The sequence below is a fragment of the Dermochelys coriacea genome, chromosome 2 (genome assembly GCF_009764565.3).
Source record: "Dermochelys coriacea isolate rDerCor1 chromosome 2, rDerCor1.pri.v4, whole genome shotgun sequence".
Lineage (NCBI taxonomy): Eukaryota > Metazoa > Chordata > Testudines > Dermochelyidae > Dermochelys > Dermochelys coriacea.
In genome coordinates, this window is record NC_050069.1 from 61,920,945 (window position 1) to 61,945,349 (window position 24,405).

The 24,405-nt window shown below is 39.8% G+C and overlaps 1 protein-coding gene across 1 annotated transcript in view; it reads left to right on the forward strand.

Annotated features, from left to right (window-relative positions):
- CPA6 (carboxypeptidase A6) overlaps positions 1-23,803 on the forward strand; it is a 109,181-nt gene extending 85,378 nt beyond the window's left edge. The window contains exons 7-11 of the mRNA XM_038391412.2: positions 6,516-6,626; positions 6,882-6,972; positions 13,964-14,166; positions 20,543-20,627; positions 22,443-23,803. Of these exons, the coding sequence (XP_038247340.1) occupies positions 6,516-6,626; positions 6,882-6,972; positions 13,964-14,166; positions 20,543-20,627; positions 22,443-22,630 (678 nt within the window). The 3' untranslated portion in view covers positions 22,631-23,803. The remainder of the gene's footprint in view (positions 1-6,515; positions 6,627-6,881; positions 6,973-13,963; positions 14,167-20,542; positions 20,628-22,442) is intronic.
- Positions 23,804-24,405: the final 602 nt, after the last annotated feature.

A 24,405-nucleotide genomic window follows, 5' to 3' on the forward strand; every position in this document is an offset into this window, starting at 1 on the left:
GGGCATACCATGGATTTATATAAGGGCAATAAGATATTCAAGATGTGGGCATACCATGGATTTATACGAGGGCAATAAGATATTCTCCATCTTATTCTCTATCTCTTTTTTATAGTATAGTAATATAGCATAGTATAATAGTAACAGAGATGGTGTCCCTAACCTCTGCTTGCCAGAAACTGGGAAGGGTGACGAGATGGATCACTTGATTACCTGTTCTGTTCATTCCTGCTGGGGCACGTGGCATTGGCCATTGTCGGAAGACAGGATATTGAGCTCGATGGACCTTTGGTCTACCCAGTATGGCTGTTCTTATGATACACCTTAGTGATTGTTAAACAAAATGGCAAAGGCCTCATGGATGCCATCAAGACATAACATTTGACGGTAATACACAACCTGCTTGTCTTGTTACAAATATAAAGCATAAAATTTGTAAAAAGAAAAACCGTATATGAGAGAGATATTTTTAAGATAAAGAAATTATTTTGATGTCACTTACACCAGTTTTACACATGGCTAACTATTTATTTCATAGGAGTTACTTTTGATTTACACCAGTCAGAAAGCTTTATCTGGTCCATTATGTTTTAAATCAGATGATAGTTACAAAGTTTTAAAATAAACCTTTAAAGTGTTTTAAAAGAAACATTTTAAAGAGAAACACATGAATCATTCAAGTCAATTCTAAGACTCAACTTGATATTTCTAAAAGTACAGCTTTGGGACCATACTGATTTCCAAAACCTCTCACAGTGTCATTTCACAAGATAGCAAGCATCAAAACAAAACATAGAAGTCTATCAACTGTTTGAAATTGGATGTTGGAAGATGTGAGATCATTTTTAAGTCATTGCATTATTTCTCTTTTATAGTCACAGTATTACTTTTATTTACAAGGGGAAAAAAAACCTGTAAAATGCTGACTTGTCCCCAGCCCACAAAGGACCCACGGCCAGACCCAAAATCTTTTTACAGGCACTTTTCTTTTCCAGACATAAGCAAAAACTACAAAACAGTTCCTCAGCACGTCGTGGGCTATAGCTCCCAGGAGATTTTTCCCATTTGTCTCTTTCATTCTCTCCTGCTTCAGGGCCTCCTGCAGGATTCTTCCTTGTTCTTTTGACTGAGGCCTACTTCCAGGGCTTTCTCCCTGGAGGCCTTTTTTCCCATTTTTCCCCCAGGTTCCCATGGTCTCCCCTGACAGCCTCTCCTGCTCCCTGTTTCTCTTCTGGAATAGCAGCCCCAGGACTGCCATCCTGGAGCCTGGCCCCTTATTTAATGAGCCTACTCTGCTCTCCAGCCACAACCCAGCTTGACTACTCTCCTCCGCAGCTGGTCCTTGCCTTTCTGCCCTCCCCACCACCCCTCCTAGCCCCTCCCGTGTCAAAGCAGAGTTGACTGGATAGTCAATAGCCAACACCAGCTATACTCCCCTAAATAGCTAGCAGTTCATATTCTCTTGTTCTGCCCTGTGCCTTTCAGGTAACGTAACAACACCTTTCTAATACAATCGCATTTCCCCCGTATTTTTACTAAATAACATAATGTAACTTTTCCTTTCCTTTACCAAAGCCCTTACAAACCCATAAAAGGTGATCAGTTACAGCACGCACATAATCCCACTTTGTGGTTGTTTATTTGTTTAAGTTATAATGGCCAGTCAGTTCTCTAAACAAAATCACTTCATTTGTCCAATCAGGGCCCTGAAGTATGTCCTTGTCCTCAACTCTAGAACACAATTCAAAAATTCCTCTTCCTCTTTTTTCACTGATCCAAATTTTTGGCCATTCCTCTTTTAAATTTTTCTTCACTAGGCTTTTGAATTGCTATTTACTCGAGGGTATTTCTGTGTCAGTCCTTCCATTTCTTATAGCACTTTTAGCTGCCTTGTCCACCATTTCATTCCCTGTTATCCCAATATGTCCTGAGATCCAGACTAATGCTACATGTATCCCCATCTGTACTAACTCTATTTAGCACTGTTGATTAATTGCAGTTAACTCACACTATTAACTCGAAAAAATTAATCGTGATTAAAAACTTAACTGCGATTAATTGCATTTTAATTGCACTGTTAAACAATAGAATACCAATTGAAATCTATTAACTATTTTGCATGTTTTTCTACATTTTCAAATATATTGATTTCAATTACAACACAGAATACAAAGTGTACACTTCTCACTTTATATTATTTTTATTACAAATATTTGCATTGTAAAAATGATAAACAGCATTTTTCAATTCACCTCATACAAACACGGTAAAGTAATCTCTTTATCGTGAAAGTGCAACCTACAAATGTAGATTTTTTTTGTTACATAACTGCACTCAAAAACAGAACAATGCAAAACTTTAGAGCTTACAGGTCTTCTCAGTCCTACTTCTCATTCAGCCAATCACTAAGACAAACAAGTTTGGTTACATTTACGGGAGATAATGCTGCCCACTTCTTATTTACAATGTCACCAGTGAGAACAGACGTTGACATGGGACTTTTGTAGCTGACGTTGCAAAGTATTTATGTGCCAGATATGCTAAACATTCGTATGCCCCCTCATGCTTCGGCCACCATTCCAGAAGACATGCTTCCATGCTCATGACACTCATTAAAAAAATAATGCGAAAATTAAATTTGTGAATGAACTCCTAGGGAGAGAATTGTATGTCTCTGGCTCTATTTTACCCGCATTCTGCCATATATTTCACGTTATAGCAGTCTCGGATGACGACTCAGCACATGTTGTTCATTTTAAGAACACTTTTGCTGCAGATTTGACAAAACACAAAGAAGGTACTAATGTGAGATTTCTAAAGATAGCTACAGCACTTGACCCAAGATTTAAGAATCTGAAGTGCCTTCCAAAATCTGAGAGGGACGAGGTGTGGATCTTGCTTTCAGAAGTCTTTAAAGAGCAACACTCCGATGCAGAAACTACAGAACCCAAACCACCAAAAAAGAAAATCAACCTTCTGCTGGTGGCATCTGACTTAGATGATGAAAATGAACATGCATTGGTCCACACTGCTTTGGACTGTTATTGAGCAGAACCTGTCATCGGCATGGACACATGTCCTCTGGAATAGTGGTTGAAACATGAAGGGACATGTGAATCTTTAGCATATCTGGCATGTAAATATTGGCATGTAAATATCTTGTAATTCCAGCTACAATAGTGTCATGCAAACACCCCTGTTCTCACTTTCAGGTGACATTGTGAACAAGAAGCAGGCAGCATTATCTCCTGCAAATGGAAACAAACTTGTTTGTCTGAGCAACTGACTGAACAAGAAGGAGGACTGAGTGGACTTGTAGGCTCTAAAGTTTTACATTGTTTTATTTTTGAATGCATACATGCGTACATAATTCTACATTTGTAAGTTCAATTTTCATGATCACGAGATTGCACTACAGTACTTGTATTAGGTTAATTGAAAAATACTATTTCTTTTGTTGTTTTTAGATTGCAAATATTTGTAATAAAAATAAATATATAGTGAGCACTGTACACTTCGTATTCTGTGTTGTAATTTAAATCAACATATTTGAAAATGTAGAAAATATCAAAAAATATTGAAATAAATTGTATTCTATCATTAACAGTGCAATTAATCACGTGATTAATTGCAATTTATTTTATTAATCGCTTGGCAGCCCTAACTCTTATTGGAAATATAATTTTGTTGATTCAATTATTTGTACATATGGAGACAGTCTTTTTTATTGCCCTAAGGCCGGATAACTGAGTCCAAAAAATGAACTAGAGAAATTCATAGAGGTTAGATCCATCAATGGCTATGAGCCAGGATAGGCAGCGATGGTGTCCCTAGCCTCTGTTTGCCAGAAGCTGGGAATGTGCGATAGGGAATGGATCACTTGATGATTACCTGTTCTGTTCATTCACTCTGAAGCACCTGGCATTGGCCACTAGACAGGATACTGGGCTAGATGGATTTTTGGTCTGATCCAGTATGGCCATTCTTATGTTCTTATGACTGCCACTGCTGGGCGTACATTCCAGATCCAGTTTCAGCCCCTAACTGCTTGGCTTCCCCCCTTTTTAATTCCTGTACCTAACCCAGGTGTGGCAGGGTGGAGCTAATTAAACAGGACTGGCTACTCCCTGGCTTCCTGGTCCTGCAAAGGGGGCAGGACACCCTTTTACAACTATTCATATAATTTAAAGCATATGACCCTTTTCAGTTTACTTTTTAATTTTTTCTCTGAGTTTTCATCACAATTTTATTATGTACTGTATTTATATTTTATAAATATTATTTGGGTGCCCTACTAAGGAAGATTTTGACATCCAAAAGCATTTTAGTGTGATTTTTAAGAAGTATGTATCATATTACATCAATCTGGTAATACAATATACATCACAACACTGCAGGTAAAAAACAGATCCTATGAAAGAGCACAGTTACAGTACATGATCTGAAACCTAAGAGCACTATACAGAAAACAAAAACTAGAGGCTACTTCAAACTCAATATCTTTGACATGGAAATCCTCATTATAGGGACAGGATCTCCACTATATTTGGTAGCATTTGGTAATGAGAAGAAAACATAAGATGGCAAAAAAGTCTCTCCTTTCCCCAACTAAATCCTCTCTCCTTACTAAAAAGCCTCGAAAAGATGCTCAGTTGCTCTAACCCACATTTTGAGTTTGTTTCATTGCAATACAGAACTTTTACAGTATCTATAATTTCCCTTATCCTACAAAGACTTAAGCACCTGCATATCTTTATATGTATGAGTAGCCCCATTTACTTCAATTTGCATAAATACGCAAGTGCTTGAGTCTAAAGGATCAGGGTCTTGGTTTTCTAAACCATCACTGCAGGAGTATGCATAGCCTTCCATTCTGACAAAATTATCATTTGCTAGTCCACAGAGCAAGTGTCACTAATACAAAGATTTGTAACCATTTTGATGGGTAGCCTTGAAGTGGCTTTCTAATATTAACAAAGTTAGTATAGAAAAATGGTTCATAGAAACAATAACATGGTTGCTATAGAGGAAGAGTTGTGTCCAGTACCTCTGTCTCCAGACAAGTCCAATTATAGAACCATAGAAATGAAGGGGCTGGATAGGACCTCCAAAGATCATCTAGTCCATCCCCCTCCCCATTCTGCAGCAGGATTAAGCATACATAGACTATCCATGACAGGCATTTGACAAACTTGTTCTGAAAAACCTCCAGTGACAGGGATTCCACAACCTTTTCTGGTAATCTGTCGCAATGCTTACTTATCCTTACAGTTAGAAAGCTTTTCCTAATATCTAACCTAAATATCCCTTGCTGCGAATTTATGAGAGCATTCTTGTAGTTACGTCACACAGAATAACATCCTTTGACTTCAATGGAAGCTTCACACTCGGAGCATCTGCAGGACCAAGCTGCATAGGTATTAAATTCCCTGACCTGATACTGTAGCCCTAGCATTTGTGAGTAACAATAATTTTAGCTCTCATCGGTTTTAAGTAAATCCTGCTCCTCTCACCACAACTCCTGTGTGAGCCTTGAGGACCTTCAGTAGAATGCAACTGTTGTGGGTACATTGCACAGGGTGGTCAGAAGCTGGGAGCATGCCTATGTAGCCTACGTTCAATGTGTTACACTTTCTTCCCTCAAAGTTAAGCACAGGATTAAGCACTTTACTGCACTGAAGCCTGAACACTGGAGTTAATGCCCAGTGATGGTGGTAGATACACAAGGATTGCACGCCTCTGCATACAATGGAGGAGAGTCTGTGGGGCTGGTGGAATTGCAAATACATAGACAAACCAGAACTCTGATGAGGAGTGCAGCACATGCATGGCTACTGCATTCCTGAATCCGGCAGAGGGGAAGAATTACTTCCTCCACCTTCAATTACTGGTCCAACCTATGGTACACAGACTTGGTGCAGGGTACAGGGTTTGCCCAATTGTAAGTGGAGAAGTAATTTGGGTTGATGATTTTGAATTTAAGAGATCTTTACCTCACATACGATGTGACCTTTATCGTTTGCCTTTTGATACCTTTTCACATATCATGACCTCACCAATATTAGGTGCTGGTGCAAATCAGTATAGCTCCATTGACTTAGTGTGAGCTAAACTGATTCATGCCAACTGAGGAACTGGCCCATTGACTTTTAGCTCCTTTGCCCAATCATCTCACTAATGCTCAATGCACTTGTTTCTGTTTAGAGCAAGTAGTTCCAGTATTCTCCTGTCTGTTTGAAACTAACTAACAATAGGATGGTCTCATTTTGAAAATCTTTTCTGAATATATTCTCATTACTGTGTTGCTATTAGTCTTATTTATGGACAGACAATACTGCATTCAAGCACAGTTGTTGGAATAGCAGTAATGCAATAAGGCCAAGCTCCTGTTACAGAAGTAAACCCTCCAGTACTACTAACTGCCTACAGTCATGTGACTGGCTTAGCTAATCACAATACTTACTTTTCAAACCCTTTTATTATAGAAACTACTTTTATTTTACTTCCTCCTTTAGGCTCTTCAGACATATCGGAGTGATCCTGCCATGAGAAGGATGCTAAATCAGCTGTATTTCTACATCATGCCAGTATTTAATGTGGATGGATACCATTTTAGCTGGACCAATGTAAGTAGTTTGGCTAATGTTTCTGAAAACATATTAAGATCGAAAAGATGGAATGATTATAGATAGAAGTCTCATTTGAATGCCGTAATGATCTGATCCATCACTTTATTATATGTGACCTAAGGATATAATTGACTTGTAAGAAAGTTAAAATATTGCATTGAGCATCTTCAACATAGATGATTTGTTATATGTACATAGTTGTTTTATCAACATGTATTCAATTATTTTCATTATTTTAAAAATTATAACTAGGATCGATTTTGGAGAAAAACAAGGTCAAAGAACTCACAGTTTCATTGCCATGGTGTAGATGCTAATCGTAACTGGAAAGTGAAATGGTGTGGTAAGTCTGGAAAGAAGCTGAATGTGGATACCAATGTCATCCTGCATTTAACTGTCCAGAGCACTGAAAAGATTAGAACATTCTATAGCAGCTGTAGCCTCTCCATAGTTAAGATTGAAGCTAGTATCTCATGGGCTAAACCACGACTTGTGAGCCACATGCGGCTCTTTTACAGTTAAAGTGCAGTTCACGGAGCACCCCTGCCACCCCCATTCTCCATGTACCAGACTGGCCAGGAGAGCTCAAGGCTTCTGCCCTGCAGCAGGGTGATGGGGTTAGGGTCTTCGGCCAGAGATGACTGGTGCCTGCTGAGAGTGAGAGAGCATAATTTAAAGGTTGCTCCCGCCCCAACACCTTAAGTCATACCTACCCCCCATACCCTCAGCAGCTCCTCCCTGCAGCTCCCAGCTGTTTGCCGCTTCCTCTCCACCCAGAGCTAACACCTGGGAGCTGCAGGGAGGGGCCACTGCTTTAACGCTGTGGGGAGAGGCAGCAGCAAACGGCTGGGAGGGGAGTCTTGGGGCTTCAGCCCCACAGGGCATGCCCGCCAGGGCTCGGGGCCCCAGCAGTAGTGGGGCGGAAACCCCAAGCCCTGGCAGGTGCCTCCTGTGGGGCTGAAGCCCTGAGCCCCAGCAGGCATGCCCCCACTCTTGAACTTCTGAAGATTGTCGTTTGTGGCTCGGAGGATCAGTAAGTTTGGTCACACCTGCATTATATTGTAGGCTTGATTGTGAATGTTCCTCCTAATTTCTCAAAAAAGAAACCAAGTTTTCTGAAATATCAGGTGCCACGTCTCACCCCAAGGTAGAGTTTTTCTGGGAAATTTGGTAAAAGCGGAGAAAGAAGTTTTAATGTTAGGAGTATGCACTAACTGCTTTGCACTATTCCAGTGATGCAAAGCAGCTGTAAACCCAGCTTAAGAAGCTAATTCAGCCAGTTTTACAGCTGTCTTTGTGGTGCTGGAATGAGCTGGTGTACAATGGTAAATGTGGCTCAGGGTGTTAATTAATCTATTTGTTTGTTGTTGGTTTTTAATTCCTAACTTTTTTTATTTATGTTTCTAAAATGTTTTGGCTAAGAGACTTCAGATGTTTTGCTGGATTTGGTGACACAAAGTGCCATTTAGTATTTCAAGGGGGCTATTAGTGGAGGTTTATAAAAGAAATGAAGAGCTACTTTTAATTGTATTGAGATTATTTTAAACTCTATTATATAAATATTTATAATAGAAACTGACCTAAATTTGCATAAATATAGATAAAGTTCAAAATAATGAATTATAGCAGATTATTAGAAATGGATCCCTTGAACTGGAATGGCAGTTTATAATCTTTACACGTGTATGTGGGCATATATACATTCAAGTAGTGGTGCAGTAGGTAGGACGTTAGACTGGGGCCTAGAAGACTAAAATTCTATTCTTGTCCAATGTGTGGCATTGGGCAAGTCTCTTCACCTATGTTTCCCCTCCCTCTGAATTGCCTATTTAGACTGTAAATTCTTAAGAGCAGGGATTGTTTCTCATTATGTATTTATACAGTGCTTAGCACAACATAAGAACTTAAGAATGGCCATATTGGGTCAGACCAAAGGTCCATCTAGCCCAGTATCCTGTCTTCCAAAGCAGCCAATGCCAGGTGCCCCAGAGGGAATGAACAGAACAGGTAATCATCAAGTGATCCACCCCCTGTTGCCCATTCCCAGCTTTTGCAAACAGAGGCTAGGGACACCATTCCTGGCTAATAGCCATTGATGGACCTATCCTCCATGAATTTATCTAATTCTTTTTTGAAAGAATGCCCTAAATCTGGGGGTCTGATCCATCTTGGAGTCTGTAAATGCTACTGTAATACAAATAATAAAAATAGTTTAATTACTTCAGTGAAACTAGTTGCATGAGGAAATGCTCAGACACTGCTAGGAGGAAGGGCTCCACAGTCTGCCCTCTAGTGATTTGTTGTTTTTATCTATACATAATTTTGCAAATTTTATGTAGAAAAGTAAACTGGGCAAGCAGTATTATCATAGTGATGGCAAGTCAGGAAGGACAGAACAGAAACATTGGAAAATCCAGTAAAATACACTTACAGTTTTTGACACCATCTTTTGCATATATTATGAGCCCTTAAATCTACTTGTTTAAATTGTATACTGTTGCTTCCATTCCTCTTCTCCCATCCTACTTATCTTGTTAATATTTCTTCTTTTACCATCTCACTCCCTCCAACCCAATTCCAGTGCATTACTTCCCACTTTCTTCCTGTGCTAGAGCCTAAACACATGGGCCTATGTCCTGAGCTGTGACAAAGGGGCACTCGACAGTGCTCAGGAGGGACGAGACAAAGGCCATCTTTGCGCTCGCTTGATTTTGGACAAATCTGTGCTCTTCCCTAGAGCAATGTAGACCAACGTTAAAGCTACTCTAAGACTCGTTTACATAGAGACATTCAGGAAAATTAATCCAAATTAACTAAATGTGTGAATTTCAAGTAGATTAGTTAAACAGCATTAAACCCTGATTTGGATGTTCTTATTCAAAATTAAAGTGGCCTTAATTTGGTTTAGCTTACTCCATTTTGGAAGTGAATTAAGGTAAACTTAATTAAGGACACTTTAATTCTTAGTAAGGGCATCCACACAGGGGTTTAATGTGGTTTAATTTCCCTGAGTGTCCTTGTGTAGACAAGCTGTAAATAGCTACCTGTGGTCCAAAAGGGCTTTTCTGCCACCTTGTGATCACTAATAGCTTGTCTACACTTGAAACACTTCACCAGCACAGTTATAGCATTGCAGCTGTGCCACTGTAGCATTTCATTGGAGACACTACTTATGGTGACAGGAAGGGTTCCTCCATTGGTGTAGGTAATACACCTCCCAAAGAGGCAGTAACTTGGTCAATGGAAGAATTCTTCCATCAACCTAGCACTGTCTACACGGAGACTTAGGTCATCTTAACTATGTCCATCAGGGGTGTGGATTTTTCACACCCCTGAGTGATGTAGCTGGGTTAATCTAATGTTCTAGTGTACATCACCCCTAAGTGGACCACTTACTCCACTGCCTGCAGGAAGGGGGTTGATATAGGAGCAGCTACAACAGGTCATCGCAACCTGAGAATTCCTCATGTAGGGGAGAGAGATTCCCAGAACTGACCCCCAGATTTAGGGCAACTTTAGGGTATAGATGCAAAGCCGAACTAATCCAAAAATACAGCCTATGCTGTTGCATCATTCTTTGCTTAAATTTATGACCACCAACCACAGATATTTTGAAAAACAAATGTATGTGCACAAAAGAAACTATTGCTTTCACATTGGAGTGGGCAGTTCTCTTGTCATGTCCTTGGAGGAATATTTTATTGTATCTTATCACATTATTAATACCACACACATTTTTTCAGTTCCCAATTGATCTCTCTCAGTTTCCCTTAACTCCCTTGCTCCTTCCCCCCCTTGCATTGAAATACAAATACCTGTTCCTGGGTTCTGGATTCTGGAAGACATTTGTCTTTTCAGATGAGTGAAATCTTTCTTTTCTATGCAGAATGAATTTGTTGTCCTATAACAATGCTATCTGGACTGCTTTGTGTATTATGACTATTATTTATTTAGTTCCTGCAATGTCCTTTGCCCTGTACAGAACAAAACCAACATATCCCTGCCGTGATGGGCTTATAGTTTAAGAAGTCAGAATTCATTCCCCATGTTCATTCAGTCCTGCTCCTCACTCCACCAAAAACACAGACTGCGCCCCATGAGACCCCAGTCCATCCTTAAAGGGACTTCTATACAAATAGCAATTTACTGATCTTCAGAACATCCCTTTGAAGAAAATATTTTTTCAGAAACAAAAACTGAGACTGATTAGAAGTTCAGTATTTTGCCCAAGGATAAACAAATCAGTCCATGAAAGAGACAAGATTAGAACTTCGAAGTTCCTTACTCCAAGTCACATGCTCAGTCGTCTCACTACACTGACTGAAGTGGAGATGGAGGATTATCATATTTCCATGCTTACATTGTCCTGATCTGTTTAAAGTTCTGCGCTGTGAATTCTCATAAGGTAGATTCTAAAACCTTTTAATTGGGTCAGTTGTGCTTACAGTTTGCAGGCAGGGTTTGAAATTCATATAGGTGCCTCTGGGCAGGTACCTTGTGAGCACAAATCCTATTTTTGTGTAGTGCCTGCCCCAGTCTGACACCCAAGTGGCTGGCTTGGTACCATGAGTTTCTTCTTAGAATTAGGTGACACTGCTGTGCCACCTTCTTTTCCCTTCTCTTCTAGTGTAGGTCTTTGATGCTATATTTTACTCTGTTGCTTTGTATTCTGTGAAGACTGAAAAAGGAAATTTATCAGTGATTTTAGTAAATTTCATTTTGCAGCTTGTGGCTCATGGGAAACACAATTATTTCTTTAAGTTAAATTATGGGGTGGGTAACCAAAAGCAGCACTAGAAGCGGCAGCAGTTTTAAAGTATAGAGTGTACAGATTGCAAGCTCTTTAGGACAGGGAGTCTTATTATGTGTGTGTATATAACACCCAATAGAATGGTCTCCTGATCCTCATGCAGATCCATTAGGCACTATTTATAGTACAAATAATATTTTAAAAAACCAGTAGGCAAATACCTGGGGACAAATCCTCATCTCATAAACTAAACACAATTTAAAGAGCTTCACTGACACTTAGCATAAGGAGCTGGGAGTTGGGGGCAGAATTTCCACCTAAAGCCTGCCACATAGCTGGGCTGTGGAGAAGATTACTTCATACTGGCAGAAATAGGAAGTGCAAGCAAGTTTGGGGCTTATGCTGTTCCTTATCTCATCCTTAATCCCACCTCAGTGTTTCTGTACGAAAATTAGCTGTATTCATTTCAACACTTCCACACAGTGTGAACGCAGCGTTTCCAGTTTATTTTGAGCCTTGCACATCTGCAGCATGTTCTGGAGGATTTGGCTGTCTCGGTAAAACACTGCAGGATTCAAAAATCAGGCAGCTGGTTGGCATTCACTGTATTTCTATTTTTTCCTTGTGACTGTAGCTTTGACTCTTGATAGTAGTTGATGTTTACTGTATTTCTTTCCCACCCCACCCACATCCCCATTCTGTCTGTAACTTTGAAGAACTTCCAGTGTGGAAACTTGTAGTGAGCTCATTGTATTATCTGAAGTCATTCATTTACAGGACAACTTCATTATAATAAGAGAGTTTAGAAAAATCTATTCTTATACAGAGAGAGAAACTAGAGCCTGCTCTTCATCCTGTTTTCTGCACTGGTCTACATGAGGGAGGAGCCTTCTTCAGGGTTGTTCAGTCAGCATGTAGGCATTACTAAAACTAATTTATTGTATAGATATGGGTTCATCTGGAAGCAGGGGTTACACCTTGTTTTCATTCATTATGGACAAGATTTCTGTCTGGCAATGAAGGCATAGTCATGTCACACCACTATTGAAATGTAGATTAAAGAGAGAAACCTAAAAATGCATTATCTTAAAAGTAGATCTGTTCTTCAAAACAAGTTTCCTACAGTAAAGAACTCTGAATAAGAACAGTTTTTTACCATTGCCTATTTTGGCAAAAGTTGTGCAAAAAATTTGAGTGGTTTTACAGAGAGATTGTTTTAAATAAAAATACCAAACAAACAATCTCAGTAGTTTCACAAAGGTTTGGGGTTTTTTTAAAACTGGGACACAGATTATGCCTAAAACTAACCCACCAGGCTAGACATTTGAGGATTTTCTCCAACATACTAGAATGTCCAGGGTGGCAATGAGCTGCCAGTGGCACCTACACCAGCCACTGATTGTAGGGGGACAAGGCTAGGAAAGAGGGCCACGTCCATGGATCCCTTATGCTAGTGATTTCAGACTTCTGGAACAGCCCCTTAGGATTATATAGACCAGCCTTCAGGCTGTTCCAATTTATGCCAGGGACCAAGGAGGCTGTAGGATCAGAAAGTGTGAAAGTCACCTCTGTACCCACCCTCCCAAGCTGTACTGAGAACTTCTTAGCCTCAGCTCAGGTTCTGGGCTTAGCTGGAGGTAAATGAAGTCTGTTTTCACATGACAACTACACATTTTAACAGAGAGCTGCAGAGCAATAACACTATGACTATCATATTCCTTGCTACTGCCAGGGTCTTAAACACTTTTTTCATAAATTTCTTTTGTATAGTAAGTGTCTTTCACTTTAAGTGGAAGGAAACCGGGGCTTTGCAGGAATCCTTAATATGTAATATAATAGGAATAGCTACTCAGCTTGATACCTAAAATGTGATGGCACTTACTGAAGGGATGATGAAAACGACCAGCCCCCGCTGCAGATTCAGAAATGAATATAGCTCTAAGATCATGGACTAGAAAAGATAGCTATACTTAGGCAAACATGGGTATGCAGTGGTTATGGTGAGGGCAGATGGTTTGCTCCCTGCAGAACAGATGACCACCGAGTCATCTAAGTCTCAGGAGCATCCTGTCTCAATGTCTTGTCAAATATTACAGCTAAAAGAAATAGCTACCTTTCAGAGTCCCAAAGAGTTTGCAATTTCTTGTTATTTCATCTCCACTTACAGCAGTCAATGAATCATGAAAATAAACATCTCTCCAATAATAAACAGAATAATCCCATCAGACCCTTAAAATCCTACTGGAAACAGTGAAATTCAGTTTGCCATGAAGAATGGAAGTTCTGAATTGTTCAGTGTATTTCTATGTGCCAGTTGCAATTCCAGTTTCCTGGGGGAGGCCTGTATCGTCTTTGTGGCAAGGATATATGCCTACTGGATAAAAAAGCATTCTATTCCACTGATTTCGTGGCTGTTTGCTTCCATTAATTCTTTTCAGATAGCAGACTCTCTGTGTTTTCAGAAGTAGGATGACAATTTGTGTGCTGTTTTTTAGGCTTCTCCATAAGCACAAGGTAAGCCAAAATTGAACCGTTTCATGCCATTTGTGAACATTCACGGCTATTTTTCTTTTTCAATGTGTAGATGAGGGGGCTTCCTTTCACCCATGTGATGATACGTACTGTGGTCCCTTTCCTGAGTCTGAGCCTGAAGTAAAGGCTGTAGCTCACTTTCTTCGCAAACGCCGGAAACAAATAAAAGCCTATCTGTCTTTTCATGCATATGCTCAGATGTTGCTGTATCCATACTCCTACAAGTATGCAACAATTCCAAATTTCAGCTGTGTGGTAAGTGCAATAGTTCTTGGAGATTACATACCCTTATATACTCTTTCTGTTATTGTTTAGAGAGCAGACGGGGTTCTCTAATACTTCATATTTAGCAATATTTATTTCAGCTCTAATTACAGTGTTATACTGGTTATGTAACCTTTATTCTAATTGAATTAATGGTGACTCACTTATAATGAGATAGTTTCTTACATCAATCTCTATAAAGTAATTTATAGGCTAATCAGTGGAGTTTTAATTAGTGTTATCATAAATTATTAAATATTAATGGAAGCTGTTACTAAATCCCCATGCACCTAGCTGAAAGTCTATCCCTATATGTTTGAAAGAACTGAAGAGGTATAAATACTTGACAGAAAAAAAGATTTGATATTTTAAAGTTTCAACAAAATAGAAATCTTTCAACTATTAAATTTCATCCAGAAATAAAGCTTCTGACCCTTAATATTGCAGCTCCCTGAGATAATACTGTTACCCCCTTTGATTTCAGCAATCAGCCAGTATTTAAGATCTTGTGAGTTGTTTCATTTAGGAAAAATTGATGATGGAGTCAGGGGGTTTTTTTTGATGAAATCCCGTTTATTTATAAAGCTTTTATACAAAGTCCAGTTTCCCAGACTTTGTATAAAATTAAACAGGGGACAGTTTCTCTGCTTATAGTAGCAAGCCTCTTTTCAGCCAGCACTCTGCCCAAAGATCTCTCCCTCTTAACTTTCTCTCAAGGGCACATTATTGGTGCTTCTCTTGAGGTCTGCTTCTGTTCACAGACACAATCCCCTCCACCAAATAATACCCACCTGCTGGATTTGCATTTAGTACCCCAGAAAACCCCCTCCACCCACATAGCTCAGCTTCTGACCAGCCTTTCCCAATGTCTATTTTTTGAATTGTCGCTCCTATTGTTTCAGCTATCTTACTCTGAAAAGGAGCTTAACAGCTCCTAATTTTTATCCTGAATGAAGGGCACTATCATACTCACCAGCTTCAGTTAGGTTTTACCCCTCCTCCATCATAATACAGTACAAACTGAATTCTCCTCATTGCATGGATCTGGAGTATGGATTGAGGGGCTCAGCAGCGTTTCTTTTGGGGGGCTATTAGGATGATTAAAAGAAATAGTATCAGGAAAGATCTGTTAAGACTTAATGGCTCCAACTCCTGAAAATGTCCTGTGTCTGATGTCATGCTTGGGAAGTGGAGCTAAAAATGAGGATTATAAGGTGTTGCAGCATGACCAAACATTTAATTTACAATGCATCATCTTTTGATTCCATGAAGAGAAATTAGGGTCTAGAGGGAATTCTACCCAAGTGAAGTAGTCACTATCAATAGATCAAGAACATGAAACTCTAATATTTCATCTGGAGAACAGAGAAAGCAAACCTATCTTCAAGAACTGGCACGACAGTAGAAGGAGAAAATATGGTATTAGGAAGAACTGATCTTCCAATGCCAAAAAGAAAATTACAGAATATCCTGATGGACACCTCTGGAATGAAGTGAGAAAGTAGCAGGCAAAGACAGAAGCAGACAGTGGGTCAAAAAAATTAATTCTTGCAAAAGAAACTTAAAGTCTAGGCTTTCACCCATCAGTAAATCTTTAATGCATCCTGTCCTAATCATCTGGCTTCTTCTTCCATTCTGTGTTGGGGAACCCTGGTCCACTCTCTACCCTTCCCATTTGTAGCATTTAAATCAGAGGAAGTTGGTTTGACAGTTATGGGTCTGTTCATTGGATCAGTGGAAGCCTTTCCATTGACTTCACTGGACCTTGGGTCAGGCCTTTTAAGAGCCAGGGACAGGTTAAGTGGAACAGATACCTGGAAAAGCAGCCAAAGACACCTTTAGCAATAACCTCCAATTAGGAGCCAACATCTCTGGACAATTACGGCGTTTATTAATGTTCCACTGACATCCTGGCCTTTACATCTGTTTGCATTTCAATCTCATTACCTCCTTCAATGTTTTTTTGGAAGAGGAAAACAAACAAAAAGTACTTTTGTATTGATGGGCCAGTTCAACACAAGCAGTAAACATAGGAGAGAAGCATACTGAAATGGAAGAGTCAAGCTGTTGGTCGTTTTACTAAGGTTCTGGTGTGTGAATAGAAGTGAACCCTTGCCAAGAAGCCTGAGACATCAGTGTGGCAGTACTATCACAGAGAAGGGAATTTATGCAGAATGGATGGGGCTCCCACTATAATACAACTTGTATTTTTTTTAAACCATCATTTTCCAAACCCATCAGTATTTATGCTCTAGGGCAGGAGTTTGACCATCTTAATGCATTGACATGAGTGTGGGCAGCCCAAAAGACTGTGCACATTATGTGAATGTAGCTTCATATTATTTAACCTATAGCTTTGTGCCATGGCTGGTTTAGCTTCAAGATGTATTGATTTTCAATATTTAAAATATATACCATAATCAAATATGGTGAGGTTTCAGCTCGCTTGAACTTTTGTGAAGAACTGTACTGAGGTAGAAAGCAGAATTATAATGAAGCTTCCGTCCCATTTATCTCTCTCCTTGGTTAACTGAAAAAGTTTTATTGGTCCAGACGGATTTCATGCATTGAGGTTGACCAGCAAGTGACTGCTGTTCCAGGGGCCTCCACATGCATGAGGGTTTACGAACATTTAGTGTAAATAGGGTCCTTAATTATTCCTGAGCAGAAAGCAAAGATGCTTCTGTCCAGCTCTCTACACACTGGTGTGCTGCTGTTTCAGTTAAAGTGGTAAATTATTCAGTGATGCTTTGAAACTGGAGTGCAGTATATTGCTAACAACGTGCATAGATATTCTGCTCTAATTTAGACAACTCCCTTATTAAGTTTCAGTTGAAGCCAGTTATGTTAAGATCGTTAAAAGGAAGTTGTACTTCAGTTATCATTTGGTAAATGTCTGCACCACTTATTTCAATCTGTAGCTTTTTTTTTTTTAAAGTTTAATTTACTAGTCATTTTTTCTATACAATCCTTTGTTTCAGTTTTCACAATCTACTTTCCTGAAACCTGCTAATATTGTAAGTTCTCGGGACCTGCTCTTGAAAGATGCTGGAAATTTTGGTTGCTCAGCACCATTCAGGATCAGACCTATATAGCATATGAAGCATTTCAAAATTGTTCCCTTTCTTCTCTGTGTGTGGCACAAACAGCTGGAGTGAACACATTGCTGGTAGCCTGAAAACTGTGCACTCACTGCATCCAGGTGTTTGTTTCCCTTATATTGGAAGCATATTATGGTCATTTACCATGGACCTTCAATCAGTTGCCACATCTGAACAGGAATCAGTATATTATCATCCTACTTTTAAAATAATATTGCAATAGAATTTCTCCATAACATTTTCAACAGGGTTTTTTTTTGTTTTGTTTTTTGTTTTGGTTTGGTTTTTGCCATTATTTGATATACGGGTCCTTGGAACCTTGAAATTGAAACCTATTTCCTTATCAATATTTTCTCTCTTCCATGACATACATTCTGGTGTGGTGTTGTAAGATTATTCCTCGGAGGTAGGTCACCCATATGAAATCATAGCATTTTCCCACTCCCCTATGTGTATTTCAGATAGTGGATTGCAAGCACATATCAGAGGAGAAATAGGCCCAAGTAGCACCCCCACCCTCTTTCACAGATCTCAAAGAATAGCATATAGCTGGGGGGGGTCTCTGTATTTTGAGGTAAGTGGTTGGACGGGAGCAGAGCTGGGAAATGGCCAGTCTACACAGGATCACTCCCACCTCCAAACCTGTTGAATTTCTCACAGGAGCTTATTATAGCATTAACTTCATTTCCTAGCTCTATACATTCTCTCTCCCCCTTATGGGGCTGGGAGAGAAATGAGCACAGGCTGGGAACCTTTTGCAGCACAGTTCTTCCACTACAAACAAACAGAGGCAACTGTAAACCAAAAAAGACCACCTGAGGGATTCTAAATGAGTGTACTAGAATTTCTTCTAGGATAAAAAAATAGTTTCTGCTCCAGTGAAAAGCCACATATAGGCTGAGCTCCATGCCCAGTCCAAAACAAATTTTGTATAACCCTACTTGTTGGACAAAAAAACTGTAACACTGGAACCCATATGGGGAATCATTAAACAATTACAGCCCATGCTCAGTGGAGAACACAGCCTGGAAGAAGTCTTCCCATCTTCTGGCCTTCAAACAATACTCCACAGTCCAAGATTGTCATTTAGAGCCACATAGGCCACTACCGGACCGGACTACTTTCACCTCTGATAGTGGGGGGGTCCTGTGAGCCATTGAACCAAACTGTAAACCATGTATAGAATGGAAACTACTTTGAGTCAGGGGCTACTGTAGCACCCCCACACTCCTAGTTCCAGCACCTATGATTGCCAGGTCTCCTACATTATCTAAGCCATCTAACCCTTGCACCAGTTCAGATCCTGGACAAGCCTGCAGTGTAACAGCATGTCATCCCACTCCTGTCTGTTTTCTAGCCACTGACTACTCAGAGACTTTCTGTGCAAATTTATTTACAGTGTTCCCCCCGCCACCCTTACAATCTTGCACAGGTCAGCATTTACAAGCATATAATCCTCCACTCAGCCAAGAAGTGGAGAGACAGAAGGACACTCCCCCTGGGGCTCTTTCCTGGCTCTGATTCTCAAAAGCTTTCCAAAAAGAAAAAGGAGTACTTGTGGCACCTTAGAGACTAACAAATTTATTAGAGCATAAGCTTTCGTGAGCTACAGCTCACTTCATCGGATGCATTCGATGAAGTGAGCTGTAGCTCATGAAAGCTTATGCTCTAATAAATTTGTTAGTCTCTAAGGTGCCACAAGTACTCCTTTTTCTTTTTGCGAATACAGACTAACACGGCTGCTACTCTAAAAGCTTTCCAGTATCTCTTCTCCCCCATCCCCCAGCACAACTTTCCTGTGACTTTTATACTTTTTGGGCTCATGGGTTAATTGGTCATAGCCCTTTATAGTCCATCCCCAATATCAATTAGGCACAGCTTTGCTCCTCCCATTTACTCCAGGATAATTTAATTGATGATCCAGTGATCAGAGTTATAGTACAGCTGCTGTTGCCCAGCACTCTGTTACATATACTCTCCCCTCATCATCCAAGTCATTAATGAAAATATTGAGTAGTCACCAGACCCAGGAGAGAACCCCTGGCACCCTTCCTCCCCATTTGACAGTGAACCATTGATAACTATTCTTTCAGTGCACATTTTCCACCAATCATGTACCCACTTTACAGCAATTTCATCTAGACACCATTCCCTAGTTTGGTTATGATGACACATTGGACTGTGTCAAAAGCTTTACTAAAATCAAGATGTTCACATCTACTGCTCCCCACCCCCATACATTAGGCCAGTAATCCCAACAAAGAAGGAAAGGAGACCGGTTTAGCATGATATTGACAAATCCATGTAAGGTATTTCTTATCACCTTATTATCCTCTAGATGCTTATCAATTGACTGTTTAACAATTTGTTCAAGTATCTTTCCAGGTATCAAAATTAAGCTGACTGGTCTATAATTCCCTGGGTCCTCTTTGTTCCCCTTTTTAAAGATAGGTGGTATATTTGCCTTTCTCCAGTCCTCTAGGACTTGGAGTCCACCATAAGTTCTTGAAAATAACAGTTCCGAGATTGCTTCAGCTAGTTCCTTAAATACCCTAGGATGAACATCAGCAGGCCCTGCCAATTTGAATAGATCTAACTTATCTAAATGTTCATTAACAAGTTCTTTCTCTATTTAAGCTTGTGTTCCTTCCCCCTTGTTGTTATATTAATTGTTAAGCATCTTAATTTTTGTATAGAAGACCAATGCCTATTGTGCTTCAAACACCTCAGCCTTCTTGGTGTGGTCTATTATTAGCTCTCCTTCCCTGGAAAGCAGTGGACCTACACTTTCCTTCATCTTTCTGTTGCTCTTAATCTATTTATAGGATCTCTTCTTACTGCCTTTTGCATCCCTTGCTAGGTGTAACTTACTTGTGCCAAAGCCTTTCTGATTTGCATGTGTTATTGAGTATTGTTTTGTACTTATCCTTAGCAATTTGTCCACTTGGCCACTTTTTGCAAGGTTCCATTTTGATTGTTAGGCCATTGAAAAGTTTCTGATGCAGCCCTATTGGCCTCTTATTATATTTCCTTCACAGTGGGATAGCAAGCTGTTGCATCTTCAATATTGTCTCTTTGAAAAACTGCCAGCTCTCCTGAAAATATGGTAACCTGGGCTCCACAGGACCATAAAACCTAGTATTGCATTAGGAGGATCATCAAACCTAGTATTGCATTAGGAGTAAGCGTTCTGTAGTTGAAGTTCTAATCCTATTACAGAAATTAATGTGAAGTCTAATGTATTTATTTTTTCCTCCCATACACAGGAAACTGCAGCTTATAATGCTGTTAATGCTCTTCAGTCCGCTTATGGTATAAGATACAGATATGGCCCTGCTTCTAGCACTTTGTGTAAGTTTCTCTCAAACTGGTTTATTACTTTGACCTAGATATGGTATATGGGGCGGCTTGTACTATAACAAAGGAAGCAAATCTTGTCTAAAGTGAACTTTGATCAAATTGTGGCAGGTGGGGAAGGTGTAACTGATTAAATCCACCTGCAATGGCAGAGATAAATGCAACAGTTTCTAGAGAGAAAAGACAGACAGACACAAGGAACATGTCCAGTGAGCTGCAGTAAATTTTAACATAAAGATCAATAGAAAACTTCAAAACAGGATATTTAACAGTTAAATCTTGAGATTGAGAGAAAAATAATTCATAGTAAACATTTCCATGCTCTCGTTCTCTGCTCTTGTAATTGAGATTTCACTGCACATGCTGTTCATTCAGAAACTGAGGTGATCTTATTAAAAGCTGGGTTTAGAATACTGCCATTTCTCATTGAGAATAAGAAATAGCAAGCGCATCTGTATTTTGGAAATCATCTTTAAAAAAAAAAGATTAAAGTCAAATGCTTATTCTTCCCCCAAGGGCAAAGGATCTTTAAAGCTTGGGTTTTAGCTAACAATGTCAGCTGAGCTCTCTTGGGAGGTTAGTAAGGGAAAAGTTCAATAGTTTTCTACAACACCACAAACTTTTCACTAGGATCCTTTGATTTTATAACCATTTGAAGACTGAACTTACTCAGTTAGGACAGGTTTAAAACAGCATTTTATAAACATAATAAGATAGTTTTCTTTACCTCCTCTGCTATTGATACAAATATGCTCGGTAAAGCATTTTTCACCTTTCCTCACAACTCACTTTCTCTTTGTGCTTAGTCCTTCAGCAGGCTGATAAGCTTGTGGTATAACCATACAGTCTTTTGCCATGTCACAAGTATAGCATTGGGACTCAAAGGTTAGGATCACGTTGAAGAAAATAGGCTATAAAAGAAAAGTCTTTATCTAAGTATATATGATAAGGAACATCTAGAGCAGAGGTGGCAAACTACATCCCGCAGGACCATCCTGCCTGGCCCCTGAGCTCCTGGCCTGGGAAGCTAGTCCCCAGCCCCTCCCCTGCTGTTCCCTATCCCCTGCAGCCACGCAGGCAGCACTCTGGGCGGCCGGGCTGCCTGCTCATGCAAGGAAGTGTGGCAGCGTGTCTGGCTCTGGCCAGGCAGCAGCTAGACATGCTGCTCTGAGCAACATGGTAAGGGGGACGGGGGAGGTTGCATAAGGGGAAGGGGATCCTGGGGGGCAGTCAGGGGACAAGGGGCGGTTGGATGGGGCGGAGGTTTGGGGTGGGACAGTAAGGGTTGAGGAGCGGGGGGGGTTAGATGTGGTGGTTAGGGGTGAGGGTCCGAGGAGGGGGTGGTCAGCAGACAAGGACCTGAGGGGAGGGGTTGGCTGGGTCGGGGGCAGGCTGTTTGGGGAGGCACAGCCTTCCCTACCTAGCCCTCCATACAGTTTTGCACCACGATGTGGCCCTCGGGCCAAAAAGTTTGCCCACCCCTGCTATAGGTGTTCAGCAAATGAGGTAGGAGAAAAGAGAATGGAGAGAAAAATATTCCTTGTGTGAAAGTCTTCTTACATAAAAGATAATTATTAGATTTTTCTCATGTTAACTGCGGGCCTAATCATAGATGATGATAAGCCCCTTCCATGAATATTAGATGCCTATGAACTTCTCTGGGAGATGAGGGTGCTCAGGGCCTTAAGGTCTTGGAGGATAAGGCCCTGTGTTGTAAGTACTCACTAAGAATCTTAAGTACAATATTATGATAACAGTATTTTTCTTTCAAAAGGACAAACAAAACATGATACTTTTTTTCTTCCCCAGATGTGAGCTCTGGTAGTTCTATGGACTGGGCCTATAAAAATGGCATCCCCTATGCATTTGCATTTGAGCTGCGTGACACTGGCCATTTTGGATTTTTACTTCCTGAGACTCTGATCAAACCCACTTGTACAGAGACCATGCTAGCAGTTAAAAATATAACTATGCATTTGCTAAAGAAGTGTCATTGAGAGTTATATTTGGGATCCAGAACTTAGCTAATGTTTTACTTCAGGTGTTTATTAAATAGACACTGTCAAATCATTGCAACTATAATCTGACATTTTAAAACTAGCTCGCAGTAGAAAATGTGGTAATTATTCTTGGAGGGTTGGGAGGTGAAAATCCTTTCAACTTCTACACTGCAAAAGTCCTACTAAGTTCATATGTCACATCAGTGGTTTGTTCAAGCTAAATACTCTGTCCTTATTAGGGATGTATACTAAGGTCTTGATTCTAGACCATTGAAATAGTGGAATTTTTGCCACTGACTTCAGTTGGAGAAAGATCCAGTCCCAAATACAGTTTTGGAGCCAAATTCTGGCAGGTTCCACACTCCGCAGACTGCAAGGAAACCCACATCCAAAACTATCAGGCACAATTGGCTACCCAGTTCCTTCCATTCTCCCTTAAATCACAGCATCAGCAGGAGCCACAAAGGAACATGCCAGAGTGGGGTCTATAGATCAGTATAGTTCACATGTTCATGCATGTATGTCCCCTAACCCAGCTTTGGCCCTTCTACATAACACCCTGTACCCCCAGTAGGAATAATTTATATGTGGGTCCATGATGCTGCTGGCCAGACTACAGGCAGGAGACAGTGTGATTTCTTCACCATATGTGTCTGCACATTAGAGGCCATTTCTTTCACATAGTGCCAGAATTTGACTCCTAGTTTTCTTTTAAATATTCAGAGTAAGATATTCTTAAATAGAGAGACCAGCATATTATCATGTATAAATATACATTTTAAAAGTTGTGTTCCCTGAAATAAAGAATTATAATAGATCAATTAATAGATATAATATTCCACTGTATGGATATATAGTAACAGAATAATTTGCAGTGACTGTGGACTTGGACAAGATCATCAGCTTGTGTACAGAGCTGTGGGCAATGAAGTTACACCATTTTGCAACAGCTGAGGATTTAGCCCTTAAACTATAACAAACAAATTGGAGTTCTTATTTCTAGGTACTTACAGTGAGTGCTCTGTGGCTACATGGCTATTCAAGGTTTTCACATGTTTTAAAGATATTGATAATGGATTTTTAATTGAATTGGACCTAAAATGTGGAAGCTTTGCAGGTGACAGGTTTCTAGTGAAGAAGCACAGTATTTGAAAGAACAATGCTGAAAGCAGAGGGGTTTTTTTGGTATTTTCAGAATAATATTTTTGTTGCTAGATCTTTAACATTTTATACGTTTTAGTATTTTTGTTTTGAATTTAAATTTGTCATAAAATGTTAAATAAATCACATTTGTTAATAAAAATCTTCAGACGTGTGAAGCATTCCTTCCATATGCCTCCCCAACCCCTCTTTGTAATGTCATCCCTTGACCTATCACATCAAATTTAGTTATTAAACTCCTTGGAGCAGAGAAACTCACTTATTTGTCTGTATAGCATCACAGATACCTAGATATATATAAAAATCTACAGAACTCAAACTCAAATAAATTACTTGAAGCTGCATTCTGACACCCTTACTCACATGGAATAAAGCCATCTTCATTGACTAATTCTTTTGATTTCAGCTGGGCTGCTTATGGAGCAAGGATGGCAGAATCTAGTCCTGTATAACTTTAAGGATAAAATATCATTAATAAGATAGATGTTTATTTCCAATGTGTAACTTTGCTCTATATATATATATATAATAAATTATTATTGTATGTATGTACACACACATTATATACACACACAAGTTAAAATGCATACATACACACACACACACAAGTC